This window comes from Molossus molossus, unplaced genomic scaffold (genome assembly GCF_014108415.1).
Source record: "Molossus molossus isolate mMolMol1 unplaced genomic scaffold, mMolMol1.p scaffold_m16_p_19, whole genome shotgun sequence".
Lineage (NCBI taxonomy): Eukaryota > Metazoa > Chordata > Mammalia > Chiroptera > Molossidae > Molossus > Molossus molossus.
In genome coordinates, this window is record NW_023425354.1 from 14,719,138 (window position 1) to 14,738,430 (window position 19,293).

The 19,293-nt window shown below is 58.0% G+C and overlaps 1 protein-coding gene across 3 annotated transcripts in view; it reads right to left on the bottom strand.

The window, feature by feature from the left end:
- Positions 1-291: 291 nt before the first annotated feature.
- The window catches only part of CRHR1 (corticotropin releasing hormone receptor 1), a 40,360-nt gene continuing 21,358 nt past the window's right edge, over positions 292-19,293 (bottom strand). Inside the window, exons 3-13 of one of the 3 annotated variants that reach the window (XM_036268365.1) lie at positions 15,464-15,583; positions 10,955-11,040; positions 5,876-5,982; positions 5,284-5,404; positions 4,916-5,069; positions 4,559-4,619; positions 2,328-2,400; positions 2,024-2,109; positions 1,703-1,838; positions 1,489-1,530; positions 292-465 (exon numbers count right to left, since the gene is read on the bottom strand). In XM_036268365.1, the coding sequence (XP_036124258.1) occupies positions 325-465; positions 1,489-1,530; positions 1,703-1,838; positions 2,024-2,109; positions 2,328-2,400; positions 4,559-4,619; positions 4,916-5,069; positions 5,284-5,404; positions 5,876-5,982; positions 10,955-11,040; positions 15,464-15,583 (1,127 nt within the window). In that variant the 3' untranslated portion in view covers positions 292-324. The remainder of the gene's footprint in view (positions 466-1,488; positions 1,531-1,702; positions 1,839-2,023; positions 2,110-2,327; positions 2,401-4,558; positions 4,620-4,915; positions 5,070-5,283; positions 5,405-5,875; positions 5,983-10,954; positions 11,041-15,463; positions 15,584-19,293) is intronic. The other 2 variants (XM_036268367.1, XM_036268366.1) reach the window with 2 other exon arrangements.

Genomic DNA, 19,293 nt, shown 5'->3' on the forward strand with positions numbered 1-19,293 from the left:
TGGACTGCTGTGGGCTTCCCAGCTCCCCATTCCCACTCCATTCGCCAGGGAGGACTGGGGTAAGGGGGGGCTGAGGCCCTGGGCCCAGCCCAGTCCTATAGGTTATTTTCCAATCGCCCCATGGCCCAGAGTGTGGCTGCTGTCACTGGCCAGAACTCCTGCTCAGCTGGGGTCAGGAAGGGGCCTCCCAGGTCTCAGTGCCAGCGCTTCCGGAGGTGCAGGGTGTGGGAAGGGGCTGGTCCCCTCCACAGGCACGGCAACCGGCTGAGCCTGGCAGCCACCTCTCCCTCCACAGATGCAGGGGCTGCTCCACGGCCTTCCAGCTCAGACCCCTGTGGACTGCTTGATGCTGTGAAAGCTGACACGGGTTGGGGAGGTGGGGATGGACATGGCGCGGGCCACCCGGGCACGGATCGAGTGCTTGTCCTGCCATCGGTGCCACCTCTTGCGGATGGCAGAGCGGACCTGTGGGCAGACAGCAGACCATAACGTTTGAGCCCAGTCACAGGATGGCCCTCCCTCCCTGAGGGCTGCCGCAAGCAGTTGTACCAGCAAGCAGCTATACAGGTGTGCGGTGCACAGGTGAGCAGTGCACAGGTGTGTGGTGGACAGGTGAGCAGTGTACAGGTGTGCGGTACACAGGTGAGCAGTGCACAGGTGTGGTGCACAGGTGAACGGTGCACAGGTATGTGGTGCACAGGTGAAGTGCACAGGTGAGCGGTGCACAGGTGTGTGGTGCACAGGTGAGCAGTGCACAGGTGTACGGTGCACAGGTGAGCAGTGCACAGGTGTGCGGTGCACAGGTGAGCAGTGTACAGGTGTGCGGTACACAGGTGAGCAGTGCACAGGTGTGCGGTACACAGGTGAGCGGTGCACAGGTATGTGGTGCACAGGTGAAGTGCACAGGTGAGCGGTGCACAGGTGAGCGGTGCACAGGTGTGTGGTACACAGGTGAGTGGTGCACAGGTGTATGGTGCACAGGTGAGGTGCACAGGGAAGTAGTAACAGGTGTGTAGTACACAGGTGTGAGGTGTACAGGGGGCCACATAGGAACACTGTTGTTACATTGTTTATTTGCATATTTGTTGGGACAGTTTTCTCAAGTGTCCGGAGGCAGGGGTGCCTTTTCAAAATGTACTCCAACAGTGTCTTTGCCACGAAGAACCCCTATTCTCAACCCACACACATCCCCTGCCCCAGGGCTCAGCTTCCTGGTTTTCAACAACCCATTTCACAGACTCATTGATGAGACTGAAGCCCCAGCTCTTCCCCCTCCTGGTGTCAACTGCCCGAGAGAGCACAGGAGCAGGCTCGCCACCGCAGGAGCAGTGTGGGCAGGTGGCACGAAACCTCTGGAGGCTCCCAGCGAACCCCTAGAGGAACCTGGGGGCAGGGGAGGGCCAGCGTGTGGAGGGCAGAGGGAGGCTGCAGACCATCTCTGGTCCCAACAGGCCTCCTGCCCCCCTGAGTCCCAGCCCGGGTCCTTACCTCGCTGTTGAGGAAACAGTAGAACACAGACACGAAGAAACCCTAGTGTGGAGGGAGAAGGCTGTCAAGGGACCGGGCCACGTGGCCCCACCCAGTTTCTGGGCAGCCCCCTTGCCTCCCCAGTCTCCTGCCCCTCCAGGCCCTGCCTGGGAGAATGCCCACCCCTGGAGGTGCCGCGGGCAGCCAAGGCTGAGTGAGGGGGGGGCTTCGGTACCTGGAAGGACTCGAGGAAGGAGTTGAAGTAGATGAAGACGACCCGGGAGACCTCATCCTCTCCAGGGTTCACGAAGAACAGCATGTACGTGATGCCCAGGAGGGGCAGCAGCACCAGAGTGGCCTTCACAGCTTTCCTGGGGTGGGGGGTGCCCAGAGTCACAGCCCACCCCAGCAGGGGCTGGGAGAGGGGGTGGCAGGTCCTGAATGCCTGAGAAGGGGGAGCTGGGGTTTCAGGAGGGACTGCCAGGCCTGGGGGAAGACTCTAGGTCAGAGACTGGGATCTCGGAGCCCCCGGGGGTGGAGGGGCGGAACCAGCTACCTGTACTGAATGGTCTCAGATGTGGTGGATGCTCGAAGTTTGGTCATGAGGATGCGGACGATGTTGAAAAGGAAGATAAAGTTGATCTGCAATCGAGCACACAGTAGGGTGGTGTGGGCACGTGTGTGCGCAAGATGTGGGGGGTGAGTGGGCAGGTCAGGGACTTAGCCATCCAGGGCTGATCTTGGCCCCCGCTGCTCCCCCCGCCTTCATTAGCCCTCGAATACTCTAGGCAGGGGGTCCTTTGGGTCCATGGTAGGCACTGATGGTGCCCCTCTCTCCTGCCCCGCACCCTGGTTCTTACCAGCAGGACCAGGATCATGGGGCCCTGGTAGATGTAGTCGGTGTAAACCCCAGGCCTTTTGCCAAACCAGCACCTAGAAGGCCACAGACAGGAGGGGAGAGCAGGGGGAGGGGTGGTGCTTAGCCAGGGCAGGACTGGGGCCAGAAAACACGCTCTGGGTGCCCCAATTCCAACCTGGCAAAAGGTCAAGCCACTCGACCCCACCACAGTGCCTCAGTTATCCCATCTGCAGAACGGACAGCGTCCTCTACTAGCTGGAAGCAGGCAGTATGGCGGGAGGTCATGGAAAAGACCACTGAGTGGAACAGGCACGGGCCCAGCACACCACTGCTCCCTCGTCCCCACGGCGGCTCTAGCCCATGCCCACTGGTGGTGCCTCGCCCTGCCCAGCACCACCTGAATCTGTTCAATTGCAGCGTGAAGTGAACAGCCTTGAGGCAGAGATTCCAGAGGTTCCACCTGTCACAGGAGACAGACCTGCTTTGCCTTTTCCTGGGCTCCCTCCAGCAAGCTGTAGGAAGGTCTGGGGAGTGGCCAGGGACTGGGCACAAGGAAGTCCCGCCTGTTTGCATGCAGACCCGAAGTGCCTAGATCTCATGATGCTCCCACAAACCAGAACTGAGATTTTTAGGTGGAAAACTTTGACTTTTTAAAGACTGACAACAAAGTCAAGTTTTCAAAAAACACTGTGCAGACCAAACGTGAGCTCTCTGGGGTCATCTCCAGTCGGTGGCCTTGAGTCTGAATCCCTTCTGCTGCAGTGTCAGCATCTCACCACAAGGTGGGGCTGCAGAGCCTCTCAGACCAACTTCTGTTCAGGCATCCTTTTCCTCCAAGATGCACACAGGGCAGCTTTGGAAAACCTGTCCTTTCTCTTCTTCCCTGTACTCACCCCTACACCTGCACACCCACCCAGGTTTACAGTGCTCCTGCTTAGGGACTCAGACCCACAGTGGTGTCTGTCAATTGCCCCCGATGGGGCCTCTACCCCACTGGCTGTGCAAACACAGTCAGGAAGGATCACCCTGAGTCAGGATCGCCCTGAGAAATATGAAAATAATTTTCTAGGCTCCTTGTCCATCCCAGTGAGGTTATGGTGATGGAAAGGGAGGAAGTGTCACTGATGGAGGCTGCCTGGAACCCCAGACGGGGGTTTCCGCAACCACGTTGGTGGAGAAGATCCTGGCATATCCCTTGGCTTTGTCTCCTTTTCTGCCTCTGTCTCAGGGGTTCTCCATCTCAGTTGCACAGTAGGATCACCTGGGCAGTTCCAAAACATGCCGGTGCCCAGGCCGCACTCTGGGTCAATTACATCCAAGCCTGGAGGTCAAGCCAAGGCACTGGTACTTTTTTTTTTTTTTTTTTTGGTACGTGCCCCTAGCGGGAACCAAACCCGGGACTCTCTAGTCCGCAGGCCGACGCTCCAACCGCTGAGCCAAACTGGCCAGGGCGGCACTGGTACTTTTTAAAGCTTCCTGAGTCCTGGTCAGTTTGGCTCAGCGGTTGGAGCGTCGGCCTGCGGACCAGAGAGTCCCGGGTTGGGTTCCTACTAGGGGCACATACCAAAAAAAAATAAATAAATAAAAAATAAAGCTTCCTGGGTGATTCTCACGTGAGCCAAGGCTGAGAAGCGCTGCAGCGGAGTCTCGCTGCAGGGGCAGCTGGGAACACCTGTATCCATTTAATACGGCATCTCAGGCCTTCAGAGCCGAAAGGAGTCTCTGAGATTGTCTGGATCAGTTTCTCTTAAGTCCATGGACCCTAAAGCACGTCTTGAAATCAATAGAAAACATGTGTACAGCATATACTATGTGCCAGGCACTATTCTAAATGCTTAATATATATTGACTCATGTCATCCTCACCACAACCCTGGGAGGGAGGCACCATTATTAGGACGCCCATTTTACAAACGAGGAAACAGAGGCACGCTGTAGTAAGCAGCCCAAGGTCATACAGTTACTTAGTGACGGAGCCACGACTCAGACCCCGGACAGTGTGGCGCTGCAGACAGCTGGTAACCCTTGTGTGGTTCTGCCTGTGAGAGCCCAAGACACAGAAAATTGCCTGGGTCACCTCTCCAGCCCCGGCTCAGGCAGAGCGCTGCCAGGGAGCCTCGGGCTGGGCCCAGCCCCAAGCACCCCCTCTTTACAGATGAAGAAACTGCGGCCCTGACAAGGAAGGTGACATGGCTGAAGGCCCTGGGGGCGATGAAAGGCAGGGGTGACTTACTTCTCATTGTCGTAGTACAGCTTGCCAATGGCCCAGGCCACGATGATGGGGAAAGGCACACCTGGGGAAGAGACCAGCTGTCATAGAGCCAGGCAGTGGGGCCTGGGGACAGGGCCTGGAGGACTCCAGTGCAGCCCAAGGCCCAGAGGGGGCTAGGAGGTCCTCAGGGTAGAGCTGGGACCCACTCACCCAACATGCCTCCTTCAAGAGGCTCCCACCGCCCCCACCCCCAAGGAGGGGCAGAGGGAGCTGTGACGCACTCGGCCGCCCTGCCCTGGCCCTGCAGCCAGCAGCCTGTGGCTGTGTCTGGTGAGAGAGCAGCCGGTGGGTGGGGGCCGGGGGGCGGGGCCGGCTCACCCCAGCCAATGCAGATGAACATCCACTTGCGCAGCCGGTCAGTGGAGTACGTGAGCACGATGGCCGTGTGCAGGTAGCAGCCCTCCCCAAACATCCAGAAGAAGTTGGTCACATGGAAGTAGTTGTAGGCGGCTGTCACCAACCTGCACCAGCCCTGCCGCCCCACCCCCACCAGAGATGACAATGAGCAGGGTGGGGGTGGGGGGCCGCAGCACCCCACCCCGGGCCTGGGGCCTCCCCTCCGCAGGATGGGGCACTCCCCAGGATCCATTCTTGTTCTGTGGGCCCCAAGGCCTGGCCCTGGACCCAGCCCCTCCAGGGTAGCACCACCAGACCCTCTGAGCCTGGGCCTGCCCCGCAGGACACACCACGTTGCTCTGGTGGACTTCGGGGCTCATGGTGAGCTGGACCACGAACCACGTGGCATTGCGCAGGATGAAGGCCGAGATGAGGTTCCAGTGGATGATGTTTCTGAGGCACCGGATGCTCCTGGGGGCGGCAGGGCAGGTGGAGTCGGGAGCAGAGGGAGGAGAGGGGGGCGGTAGGCTTCCAGCACCACTCCAGCCCAGATGTGTGGCTGGGGAGACAGCCTGGTGGGGCTGGCTGACCATGACCGCCAGGCCTGAGCTCTGGGGCAGAACCTGCCGCGGCCAATGCTCCAGGACCGGGGGCTGCCCCCTCCCCTCCCTGCGGTTCCAGGTTGAGGGCCGGAAAACACACAAGGCCTCCAGGGGGACAGCTCCCTCCAGCTTTCAGTCCTGATACTTTGGTCACCTCCCATCCCCCTCCCGCCCCATCCCCAGCAGGTCCTAGACAGAGGGACAGAAGGGACCCTGCCAGAGGTATCAAGAGGCCTGGGACTCTACAGCTGTCACCCCTCCCACCCCCTTCCCAGCAGCCCCCTGCCTCGGACTTCCCCACCCTGTTCAAGGCCCAGGGACAGTGCAGGGGACATCTCACCTGAGCCGCAAAAAAAGGACAAAGGCCACCAGGAGGGCCACCAGGGAGACACAGTGGCCCAGGTAGTTGATGATGACAGCAACATGGTAGTGCACCTTGTTCTTCTTCTGAGGTCAGAGAGAGAGGCGGAGGTGAGGCTCCCGCACAGCTCCAGCCCACGCCCACTGGCCAGAGGAGGACAGCCCCGTGGGTAGCCGGACAGAGTGGCACTACCACCAAGAGTTACCCCTGTCAGCCCCCAGTGTCACACACTGTCTGTGGGTCCCTGACTCCCACTTGTTGTCCACTGTCCTGTGCTGCCGGACAAATGTCAGTTAACTTGACTCTGCACAGCACTCAGAGCTGCTTTCTGCGAGCACAAACGCGTGCACAAACGCGTGCACAAACGCGTGCACAAACGCGTGCACAAACGTGTGCACAAACGCGCGCATGGCGCACAGGTGTGCCCTCACACTCACATTTCCATTCAGCTCAAACAGTAGCCCTGGGGGTGCAGACACCAACCTTCTTTCCTTCCTCCCCCCATTTCTGGGTGAAGCCACCAACTTCTCGACCACCCCTAAATCCCTCCTGCTGTAGCTTAGGCCTGCGGTCGTCCTCAGGGAAGAGCTGCTATGGCTTAGCATCCGCAGACTCCTCCGAAACCGCAGAACACCTCTCAGGTTCTATAATTCCCTTTCTAGGCCCTCCCCCTGCCGGAAGTGAAGGGGACCCTGTCCTGGGACTACAACAAAGTCCCCAGCGCTATCACTGAATTCATTTCGTGTATCAATGGTAAGGGATCAGTCCAGCCCTATCCATCTTCTAGATGAGAAAACTGAGACCCAAACTCACTCACCCACGGGAAGTGCCCCTGCAGTAGGACATGGAGCAGGCATCCGAGCCAGGCCCTCCGTCCCCTGCTGTCGCTGCCCGCCCCCCTCCTGAAGGGGCGTCCTCACTGCAGGACCCCTGCGGTCCGAGGCCCAGGACCTCAGAGGCTCTGCTCTGGGGGCTGATTTTCCTGGCAGAGGCTTCCTTTCAGGAACTCGGCAGGAAATCACATTAGCAACTCGGCCTGGAGGAGCTGAGACCCAGGGAGAGACAGAGAGGGAGGGGCCTGCAAAAGGGGTGGGTCTCTGAGCACCTGGCGCAGATCCCAAATCTGGAGACTCCAGGCGCACATCCAGCCTGGCTAGAGCTGGCCCGTATCACCCTTCATTAAGTGTCCACAGGCCCACCCTGTGAAGCCCCTGGGTGCTAACGACGTGTGGGAGCTCCGATCACAGGCCCAGGTGAGCGCAGTGCGCAGGGAGCCCCGACCCCACGCAGGCCATGCCAGAGAGGTTTGGTTTGGGGTGAGACGAGTCGTTTATTGAGCACCTACTGTATGCTGGGCACGGCGCCAGGAGCTTTAAAAATGCCACTGCTTTTCCTTCTCACAACTGCCCTCCGCGACTGTCCTTCTGTCCCTGTTTCTCCGGTTGAAGAGGCTGCATAATCGTCCCAAGCCACCCAGCCGGGACTGCTTGGTCTTAAAGTCCCTCCCTCCCTGTCCCCATTCCTGTGTCACCAAGGCGTGCCCTCGGGGATGTGCAGAGGCCCAGCCTCCCTGTGCCCAGCAGCGTGGGGAGGGGAGCAGGGTGTGTGCGAGTGTCATGCGAGGTGGGGGACAGTCTGGGCAGTGGGGGTGTCACTACAGTGGAAGGAGACAGTGTGTGTGGGGGTGCTGATATGGGGACTGGGCCAGTGGGGGTGGCGCTGGGGGTCAGTGCCCTCCTGGACGGCGGGGCCATGCGTGAGCCAGGCTCCTCGGTGGGGGGCTTGCTTCCTGGTGGCCATGGCTGTGGGCAGGGCTCCTCCTCAGCTGGCCTCTGGGCGTCCTCACACGTCCCATTTGACAGGCGGCTGGCACCAGCCCGTTATCTGCCATCCCCCTGGGCGCTAGTGCTTAATTAGGGCTCAGCCAGGGCTGAGAAACCACACTGGGCGCTTGGCTATCAGGAGACTCCTCCGCAGACGCAGACGCTCTGAGAGGAAACGGGGTCCTGGGAGTGGGGCGGGCCTGGCAAGGCTGGGCTGGCAAAGGGCATGCCGTGTTCATTAGTTAAATCAATGGATTACGCAGAGTGCTAGGCAGCTGGGGAAAGGGGTGGGTGACAGAGCCAGGCAGGGCAGGCCGGGGTGCGGGAGGTGTGGGTGGCAGCCCCCAATGCATCGGTGCCCATGGTGCCTGTGGTCTCCTCATCAACGGCCCCTCCCCAGGTGTGTGCTGCAACCTCCCATGACTTCGAGTGAATGACAGACAGGGGTGGCACCTCCCCAGGCCAGGGCACACCCTCAACCAGGGGACTGTAACTTTCAGCCCCTTTACAGACAGACCAGGAAGCTGGGACCTGCCCAGGGTCAGGGTCACACAGCACGTGTCGGAACAGAATTCAAACCCCAAAGCCCGTGTGGTTCCCATTGTCAAGCCAAAGAGGGGACTGATGAGAAGCCAGCACTCCCTAACCCTCCTCACCCAAAGCCCCTGGCAGAGAGGGAGAGACCCTGCCCCAAAGGGAGAGACCCTGTCCCAGAGAGAGACTCCTGTCCCAAAGGGAGAGACCCTGTCCCAAAGGGAGAGACCCTGTCCCAAAGAGAGAGACTCCTGTCCCAAAGGGAGAGACCCTGTCCCAAAGAGAGAGACTCCTGTCCCAAAGGGAGAGACCCTGTCCCAAAGAGAGAGACTCCTGTCCCAAAGGGAGAGACCCTGTCCCAAAGGGGAGAGACCCTGCCCCAAAGGGAGAGACCCTGTCCCAAAGAGAGAGACTCCTGTCCCAAAGGGAGAGACCCTGTCCCAAAAGGAGAGACTCCTGTCCCAAAGGGAGAGACCCTGTCCCAAAGGGAGAGACCCTGCCCCAAAGGGAGAGACCCTGCCCCAAAAGGAGAGACTCCTGTCCCAAAGGGAGAGACCCTGTCCCAAAAGGAGAGACTCCTGTCCCAAAGGGAGAGACCCTGTCCCAAAGGGAGAGACCCTGCCCCAAAGGGAGAGACCCTGCCCCAAAGGGAGAGACCCTGTCCCAAAAGGAGGAGGAGAGACAGGGTGGGGAGAAGAGAAGACTTGAGGTTTGAAGGTCATTGGGGGGGGGCTGCTGAGTGTCCCCCATCAGCCAACTAGAAGGAAGGGGCTTATTAAAGCAGGAGAGATCTGGGTGAACCATGAACTTCCAGTGACATTCAGGAGGCTCCAGTGCAGGCAGGGAGGCGGGGAGCCGCTGTGTCCAGCTTTGCTGGTGTCCACGAAGGGGACGGACACCTGCTCCTCTGGGGCGGGGGAGGGCTGTCTGTCCTAGGGCGGGAGGCCGGCACCTGACCTCCAGTTGGAGGTACATTGATACATCGTTTGCCTCAGGCTCGGCACACCCAGCAGGATGGTCAGAGCACAGGTGGGTGTGATGGGGCAGGGGCTGGAGACTTCTTGCCTTAGCCATGCAGCCCCCATGCCACCCCTATACCACCCCTCTCTGGGCATCCCCTGTGGTCCTAAGAGTTGCCCACCTGCCTCCCTGAGTATGAGCCCGGTTCCCAGCCCTCCCACCCCAGTGATTGGACTACTTGCCCGCCCCACCCCCACCCAAGCCCATCTCTGTAGGTTCTGAAAAGGAACAACAGAACCCACTATCCCAGTGATGTGAGGCCAGGCAGCCTGGGGGAGGGGCTAACCAAGCACTCAGGGCCGGTGAGGTGCTAGGTGGGGAGAGCTGTTCTTCCCCATGGATATTGCCTCACAGAGTCCTTGGGGTGTGTAAAGGAGCCGGGATTGCAAAGCCCGGGTTCCAAGCTCTGACTCACTCTGGTCACGCATGTAACCTTGTGTGAGTCCCTCCCCCTTGCTGGGCTTCAGTGTCTCCATCTGCAAGCTGAATGTGTTGCATTGGGTCAGAGTTTCTCATTCTCTCCCCATCAGAAGCCCCCCTCCCCCGGGGCAGAGTCTCAGGTCCTCCTTGGAGAATTTCATCTACTGGGTGTGGGTATAGCCCTAGGACCTGTATTTGAAGAAGTGCTCTGGGACCCGTATTTGAAGAAGATTCTTATTCCCAGGCAGATCAAGATAGGATGGAGGGTCTCTGAGGTCCCACCCAACTCAGATCCTTTAGGTGCAAGAATTTCCAGGACCGCCTGGACCAGCCCCTCTCTCTTCTGCACACCGGGAGACTGACACTCCTCAGACAGTTCGGGGCATCCTCCCGTCCGCCCTAGGCTTCCAGCTCCATGACCCCCACCTTCCTCGGCGCCCACTGAAGGGGTGGATGGAAATGTAGGGGGCAAGGGGGTGCAGGGCAGTAACACCAGGAAGATAGATATACCCGCGCACCTGCCAAATGTCAACCTTGAAAGACTATTCATTGCAGCACTGTTGGTAACAACCAAAGACTGAGAATAAAAATTGGGTAAATAAATGAGGGTCCATCTGCACAATGTGATTTTATGCAAATGTAAAAAAGAATGAAGCTGCTCTTTATGTACTAATACGAAACCATCGCCAAGATGGGTAATTATGTGGAAAAAGCAAGGTGTCGAACAGGGTGTGTAGTGTGCAGCATTTGGGTAAAGAGAGAAAAGAATATATGCACCTAATTACTGAATATGCAGAGAATGTAAGAAACTGTCAAAATGGTTGACTGTGGGGAGGGAGCCCGGCGGCTGGGTTGAGAGGGAGACATTCTGCATATGCCCGTCTGTACCTTTAAATTCTGTACTATGTGTAAGCAATATCTTCTCAAAAACATTTGTCTATTTAGAAGGCTCTCTAAGAGGGGTTTTTTGAATTGCACTGCCCCCACCCCACCCCCAATTCTGATATAGCCCCCTGGCTGGACCTGGGTATGTTGCTCAGGTGGGTGACCCAGAACATGGATGAGCACCTGTCCCGGTGAGCGCGAGGGGGGAGGGGGAGGAAGGAAGGAACGCGGCCCAGCTCATCGCTGCCAGCCTGCCCGTCACCCACGTGGCGCACCTTCCCTGTGCGTACGCGAGCCCGTGGCTCCGACCCGTCGGCCACCGGCCCTGCAGCAGGCTGACCTCGGGCCCACCCCCCCGGCAGCGTGGCAGCCTCACCTCCTCGCTGAGGATTTCCTGGCACTCCGAGTAGTTCACGCGGGCGGCCCAGCTGCCGTTGGCCAGGCACTGCCGGTAGCCGTTGTCTGGAAGAAGGGAGAGGCTGAGTGACCCTCGTTCCTCTCCCAAATAGCAACCTCGGCACGTCTGTCCACTTGTCTGTCCATCTATCCCTCCACCTGGGCCAGCGCAGGGGCCTGAGTGCGGGGTGAAGCTGGGGATGGGGCTGCCCTACTGTCCCATTTCCTGCCTCTTTCTGCCCACTGGTTCCAACAGGGCTTCAGTGTCCATGCCGATGCTTGACCGGGGGGCCACGGCTCTGCCCACTTGTGCTGGCACAGCTGTGCCCACGAGACTGGCCCTTGGGCGGTCTCGACCAGCTCACTGGCTGTTTCCTTGCACGCCCTTATTGGAGGCAGGTTGAGTGGTGGGTGCCCTTCCGAGGACTCTCCCGTTTGGGGGTCTCATGTGATAGGAAAGGATGGCGAGGTCTGATGAGTCAGTTCTCACTCCGAGTCTGGGCGTGAGGCGGTGGAAGGGCCTGTGGGGACAGCTCCCGTGGCCCAGTGAAAAGACAGGGTCTCACGTGGTGGCTCTGTGGCGAGGGTCTCGTGGGGGTCGCATGTGGCGGTGTTCCACATGGCGTGACCCACAGTGCCAGCGCTGGGGGAGGGCTCACGGCGGCATTTCCCCACAGCGGCTCCTGTGTTGGGGACATGCATGGTGGAGGTCTCTCGGGACACAAAATGACAAGTAGCAGGAGTGTGCTGGGGGACACTGGGGGTGCGGGGTCGCACGTAACAATATCTCATTATTGGGACCTCTGCCTGGCACTTGGCACCTGGAAATAAAGACAGAAGAGTGGCCCGAGGAGGGGTCTGTGCAGCCCCTGCTTGACTGCAGCCCAGAACCTTCACCTTCTGGGGAGGGGCAGGAGCCCTGTGGCCTGGCTTCAGGCTCTGGGAGGACTGGAGCTGCACAAAGGGTCCCCCTGGGTGTGTCACCAAAGCTCTGAAACCCAGCAGGGAAGGGACAAGGGAGAGCCCAACCTTGAGTCTTTCCTCCTTGGCTGGTGAAGGTCGTCCTGCCCCAGCCGGTACCCTGCGCGGCGGCTCTAGAGTTCTTTGACTTCGTTCTGGCCCCGACTGCAGGCAGAACAGGCTGGCCGAGAACTGAGTCCTGGGCCACGTCCACTGGGGCCTCTGTCCTGCTGCAGGCTTCCCGTGGTCCCACTGACCCTCCTGTCACAGGGGCAGGAGGAGGGCTGGGAACACTGCCTGAGCCCAGTCCTGAGCCCGGGGCGCACAGGGGCAGAGAGTGTGGGAGACAGAGGCGGGCCCAGGGCCAGCTCGGTGCTGCTATGCTGTGTGAGTGATGGGCCTAGGCTTCTGGGCCCCTCTCCTGTGCGCCAGGGACGGCTGGGCCAGCCGGGCCCCTGGGGGGCGTCCAGCCTGGGAGCTGTCTCCTCAATGGCAGCATGAGGATCCGAGGGAGATGGTGGAGTGGGCGGTGGGGAGACGCTGCTGCGTCCCTGGGACAGGGCTCCCAGCCCTCTGCTGGAGGCTGCTCCCGGTGCCGGAGGGGAAAGGGAGCTACTGGACTTGAAAGCTCCTCTCAGCTTCCTCCTAGTGGACCGGCGGCAGAGTCTAGCCCTTGGGCAGAGTTGGCTAAGATGCTGCTGATGCTCTCCTAGTTGCTAAATGAGAGATAAGGGGGCTGAGGGCTCAGTGACAAGGTTTTCAGGGAGGTCTGGGGGGAGGCAAGGACCAGGGGGTGCAGGGTCTCAGCTGTGGACCGGAGGAGCCTGAGACCAGCGGCTGCTCCAGAATGTCTGCAGAGAAAGGCACTCGGGCCAGTTCTTGCCTCACGAGAGGCGGAGCTAAGCCGTGTGGAGCCTGGCTCTCCACCCAGACAGCCTGGGTTCAAAAGCTGGCACCACCCCTCACCAGCCGTGTGACCTTGGGCAAGTCACGAAACCTCCCAGCTTCCGTATCTGCAAGAAGGCGAATGATCCTCACAAGGGCTCCTGCCTGCTGGTTGAGTGAGCGTTTTTACTTAACATATGCAGAGTGCTCGGAGCTCCACCTGGCATGTGGTGTGAGCTGTTATAGTTATTATTATTGTCTTGGAGCTGTATTTATAGAACCTTACATAAGATTCAGAACACATCCTTTGTCCCTATCAAAGGGGGCACTGGTGGGGATGACGAGAGCCACCCCCTTGACCCGAGCTCTCCTTTCACACTCCAAGTGTGGGGCTGGGAGCTGGAGTCCCTCCGGGGCCGGGCCATCCAGAGGGAGGAGGCCCTGGATGGTCGGGAGGCAGGAAGCGATCCTGCAAGGAAACAGGCCCGACGAGCAGGGAGTCGTTGCCAGGGAGGATGCGACCTCCTTGTCTTTGATTGCTGAGCTGAGCAGTCCTCCCAGAGAATCATGGGAAAATAGATATTTTTGGAAATGCTTCCCATCCCTTTGAAGATCAGATACAGCGGGAAGGAGGACATTGCAGAGAAGGCCAGGAAGTCCCAGCAGCTCCTCATCAGTAAATGAATTAATTAGTGCTTAATGATTAGGTGCAACTCTGCGTTTTCACTCACTGCTGATTGCACGGGCGTGTTCCTCATTGTTCGAGCATTGGGGGACCTGGAAAGGGGATCTGCCAGCCCTGCCCCCACATCTAGGGGGTATCACCCCCAGCTCCTCTCCTGGGGTTGCAGAGGGAAGAGAGAAGCCAAAGAGCACCAGTTGCAGATGGAGCTGGGCTGGAACCCAGGACTCCTGGCGTCCACTTCAGGCAGGGCTGGCAAATCAAGTAGCCATGCCCGGGCACTATGTTCTGAAATGTTCACCCTTTTGGACAAGGGTGGAGGGAGCTCATGGGGGTGGCCAGGGCTGGCTAGAATTAGGTGGGGCTGTAGCCACTTGCCAGCCCCACTCAGGAGTGTGGACTTGACCACGGAGGCATCGCGATGGGGAGCCATAGAAGGGACGATTCCAAGCAAGGGTGTGACAGGGTCAGATGCAAAACAAGGGTTAGAGATCTGGTGCCTTGGACAGGGACAGTGGCATTGGGATGGAGGGCAGGTAGGGCTAGACATGAGAAGCGCTTTGGAGGTGAAGGGCAGGACCTGGTGTCAGCGAGGGAGAGGCTCCTCCCTCCAAGCCCCCATCACATGCCAGCCCGGGGCTGCCCCCTCCCTGCAGGCAAGGGACTGGGAGTGGAGGAGCGGGAGGGCTCTGACCCCCAGAGTGGCCCTGCTTCCAAGCTCGTGTCCCTGGGCCCTTAACAGCCTCTGCCTCCATTTCCTAACTGTAAAACAGTCCTACTAACCGGGGGGCTGGCTGGCTGTGCACCCCAAGCTTTCCTCTTTGGTCCTCCTGCCCTTCCTCCTACATCCCTCCTAGTCTTTCTTCTTCTGTGGGTTTCCGACACATGAAGCTGCTAGTCTGGCTGTTCCAGCCTCTTGTCCAGGCCCAGTGCCTCCCCAGGGCCCTCTGACCCTTTCTTGGCTGCAGCCCCCAACCCGTAAGTCCAGCTGGTAAAGGAGGGAGGGGTAAGAGAAGGAACTTGGGAGCTTTGAGCTAAATGAACGTAGTCTTAGAAGCCATGTCATCCAGCCCCCTCCATCCTCAGACAGGGTCGGAGGGCCACAGACGGGGAAAATGTGCTTAAGGTCTAACAGCAGGTCTCGGAGTAAACCACCTGGTGTCTGTGGTGGTCACCCTTGGTACCCTCTTGGGGCACTGAGCTCAGGCCCACCAGGCCCCCAAGGGTCCACCGGGACCCCCACCTTCCCCTTGGACAGGTCAGGGACCCTGGCCTGCAGCTGTTGCTGTCTTGATAGGCAGGGGCTGTGAAGCATTGACAGGGGAGAGCAAATTAATTCTGAGGGTGACAGGTGACATAGCGAGGATCTGCAAAGCCTGCAGGTGGAGGCTCAGGGCCTCAGGGGAGCGAGGTGTTTACACGGGGATCAAATATCTGAACACTGGGTTGGTCCTCCCCAACCCCCGCCCTGCCTGTGGGCCTGCTTACAAGGCCAAGCCCCCTGGCTTCCAGGCCGCTTACCAGCCCCCTGGCTCCGGCTCCAGTCCTGGCTGGAGGCCTCAGACATCTCTGAGCTCAGGATTCTCATCCCAAAGTTGGGGCTTTTCTGATGGTTCCTGCCCTACCTAGTGGGGTTGTTGCCGGCTCAGGTCGACTTTGCCAGCTGCGGAAGAAAGTGTCAGACAGAACCACATACAAGTCCAGCTTCACCACTTACCAGCCTGTGACCTTGGGCCAATTCCCTAACCTCTCTGAGGCCTGGAGGCCTTAGTTACACAGTGAACACTAGAGTTATATACAGTGTCTTCCAGGGTACTGTGAGGATCGGCAGCATGAGCAGAGTGCCCAGGAGAACAGAGCTGGCCTTTGGTAAATCGTATCCGCGGGAGGTCTTGTCATCACTGTTATTGTCATGACTATTTCCCCACTTCCAACAAGTCCGCCCTCCACTCGCTCCCTTACTTGTGGTGTTGTAGCGGACACCGTAGAAATAGGCGGGACAGGGTCGAACCACCAGCTGCCCTGCGGGGCTCTGGGGCCAGCAGGTGCCAATGAGGTCCACGGATGCATTGCACTGCAGTCCTGGGGGCAGAGACAGCTGGTGAGTCAGAGCACGATCCCCACTCCAGTGTCCTCCCCACCTCCCCAAAGGCCCACACACACCCACTGGGGACAGGACAGGAGCGATGACCCTAGTGCAGAGAGAGCTCATCCGATGCAGGGGAAGACATCAGGCGAAGGGTTCTGAATTTGATGCTATGGCACTAGGGAGCCAGAGTGGATTCCAGAGCAAAGAGGAACAGAGATGGCAGAAGGTGGTATTAAAAGCTGAGGTCCTGGCTGGCATTTAGAGGAAAGCTGGGTATGCTTCAGGTCCCCAGCTCTGTAGCCCTGGACACTTCTCTCGGCACATCACTTGGTGCAGCCAGGGAGAGCTCTCAGACTCCACGGCATGGGAAAGACCCAGCCAACCTCTGGCCCAGGCCCCCTCACACATCTTTGGAACCAAACCATATTTGCTCCAGCCCTGCAGGGAGGAACCAGCTAAACGGAGTTGGTCCACCTTCCAGCCGGCCTGATGACCACGTTTACCGAACCTACAGTGTCTGTGCTCTGGTCTGCGCTGTGCTCTGAGAGAGGACTGACTGTGAAGGGGGCCAGGGGGAAAAGGGAGGGAGACACCATCCAGGGGAGTAGAAGGGCACTGAACCAGGAATCTGGAACCCTGGCTTCAGACTGGGCTGTGTTATTAATTTGCTGTGTGACCATAGGCAAGTCACTTGCCCTCTCTGGGCCTTAGTGTCTTTTTTTAAATCCTCACCTGAGGTCATTTTTGCATTTATCTTCAGACAGAGCAGGAGGGAGAGAGGGAGGGAGGGTGAGAGAGAGAGAGAAACATCAATGTGAGAGAGACACATCAACTGGCTGCCACCCATGCGACCCCCACTGGGAATGGGGACAAACTGCAACCGAGGTACCTGCCCTTAGCGAAAACCGAACCTGCGTCTCTCTGGTCCGCAGGCCAATGCTCTAACCGCTGAGCAAAACCGGCCAGGGCTGGGTGTTACAGTCTTTATAATAAAATGAAGTGGTTGACTCTGATGGGAAATTCTAAACCTCAGTTCATGTAAGCTTTAAGGGGTCACAGAGACTCTGAGGGTAAATGAAAACCTTGGTCTCTGTGCCTTGGACTTAGAAGAGGGACTTTGGCTTTCATGATTCTCAAAGGGGCCTGTGACTTTAAAAAGGATGTAAAAGCCAAATTAGAAAGTGGATGTCGCCTGGCAATGTGGCTCACTGGTTGAGCATCGACCCATGCACCAAGAGGTCGCGGGTTCGATTCCCGGTCAGGGCGCATGCCCAGGTTGTGGGCCCAGTCCCAGTGGGGAGCACGCCAGAGGTGGCCCATCGATGCTCTCTCTCATCGATATTTCTCTCTCTCTCTCTCAAAAAAAAAAATCAATAAAGAACAAAAAAGAAAGTGGATATCAAATTCCCCTTCCAAATATTTGCCCTTAATTAAGGAGCATTTGGAGCGGAGTGTCGGAGCAGAGTTGAAGACAGTAATACTTCTGGAGGGTGGAGGGGCTGGGCTGAGGGCAGCCCTGGCACCCCTCCTGAAGCTTACCCTTCTTCGTCTGCTTTTTGATGCCTCTCTCCTGCATAAGACTGGCACCGTGGTCTTATCGAGACCCAGTGTGCCCCGCACTACGGGAAGAGAATGCACGGAAGAGCCAGGGAGAGCCATGAACCATGTGGGGGCGGTCTCTTTAGATCTGGGCATCAGCAGCTGCCAGGCCCTGGCTGGGGCCCACCTGCCATCTCCTCCCCAGCGTAGTTGTCCCCAGCCTCTCAGGAAACAGCCCTGGGTTAGTCTGGCGTCCTTTCCCCGCTGGACACAGGGCAGCGCCAGCAGCACACCATGTGCTGACTTCCTTCTAATCAAAGCTATTCCTAGGGTGTTCATGAAAACCAGGGCTCGGGCAGAGGCCTTGAAGCCAAGTGGCTTAATCGAAAGAGAAAGAAATCTGGACTGGGGCTTAATGGCTGTGAAGAGAGGGCAGGCCAGGCGTCTGGGGCGAGCCAAGCCCTGGCGCGGTGCCGCCGCCAACACCCGTGAATTGCTGCACAGGGTGGAGGTGGGGTCAGGGGAGTGAGGAGAGCAGGCTGCGATTTCAGTCTGTCGTGGGCAAGATCACCGCCGAGCCTGGAAGAGAGGGTCGCTGGAGGCATGTGGCCATGGGAAGGGAGGGGTAATATTATGAACCATGTTCTGCTTTTTCCGAGCTTTTCTTCATATATTTTGTTTGAGCCCCATCCACCCTGCAATGCCATTATCCCCTTTTAACAGATGAGAAAACTGAGGCCCATGGAAGTGACTTGCCCAAGGTCGTGAGTCAATGAGTGAAAGAACCAAGACACATAGTCCTGTGTTTTTTACTCTAAACCCAGGGCTCTTTCTATTCCACCACATTTTGTGCCAATAAAGGGAGTGGGGGCAGCCAAAGAGGCAGTGGGAAGCAAGTAACGTTTACTGAGGGCTGACCGTGTGATGGGTACTTTACATATATCTAATTTAAAGATACCATCATACCTTCCTCAGTAGGTTGTCCGTTTATTCACTCATTCATTCCCAATACCTCCTGAGCTAGCTACTGGGAAGATGAAATGGTGGGCTCCTGTCCTGTGGGTCTGTGGGCTCTGCATTTGTGCATTCTCCATTCCTAGCACAGTGCCAGGCACACAGAAGGTCTGGAGGAAAATTAGGGGCCACGTGCAAACCTAGTACGGGTCTGGGAAGTTGCAGGGGAGACTCTGCACCCCAGGATGATTGACCATGCTGGGCCTGGGCACCATAGCTCTCTGGGCAGCCACACAACACAGTGGTGGTAAAGTCTAGAATCAGGCCCACTTGCTTCAAGCCTTAGAGTCTCCGGTTAGTAACTGTACGTGCTTGGGCAAGTTACTACACCTCTCTGAGCCCTAGGCTCCCCTTCTGTAAAATGAGGGTACACGTGCTTCCTGACTATACCGTTGTGAGGATGAAATGAGGTTAGAGCACTTAGAATGGTGTCTACACTTAGTGGGCACAAAATAAACATTCGCTCTCATTAATTATTATCATTCATGGCCTTCAGATGGGGGATGGGAACTGATAGTCTTAGGTTCTTGTCAAGAGTATGATTCCATTTGTCTCTGATGTCATTAGTCAATAATTCTATTACTTTCTGGCATTGTCATATTCATGACATGATTTTATGAGTTGCTATGTCTGCCACATGATGGCCTTGGGGACCCACCCTCTCCATGTTCCTGGCATGTGAGAAGCCCCCCAAAGGCCCTGGCTCAGTGCCAGCTGCCCGGCCAGACATCCATCCATCTGTCCCAGTCCCTCCACCCACCCTCACCATCTGTCTACCAGTGCCCATTGGTCTGAGTAGGTCTTGGCGTTGGAAGACAAATGGTGCATTATCAGAGGCCATTGTAGAGGGTGATGGATTGTGTGCCATGAAGCCAGGCAGGCTGGGCCAAGCTGGGGGTAATGGCACAGAGTACAAATCATCGGGGAATGAATGACATTCATCACGGCCTGTTGCCTCCAAGGACAGGTGATACCTGCAATGGCTCAGGGAGGTCCCTCACTCCTGAACACAAGCAAATTAATGGAGCCTGACCTGGCCCCAGCGCATGGGCGGCTGCGGCAGGGCCTTTCATGCTGGGCTCAGCCTCTGAGCAAGGTGCTCCTTCCCCGTGTCTCTCCGTTAGCACTCTAGACTCTTGCTCAAGAACTT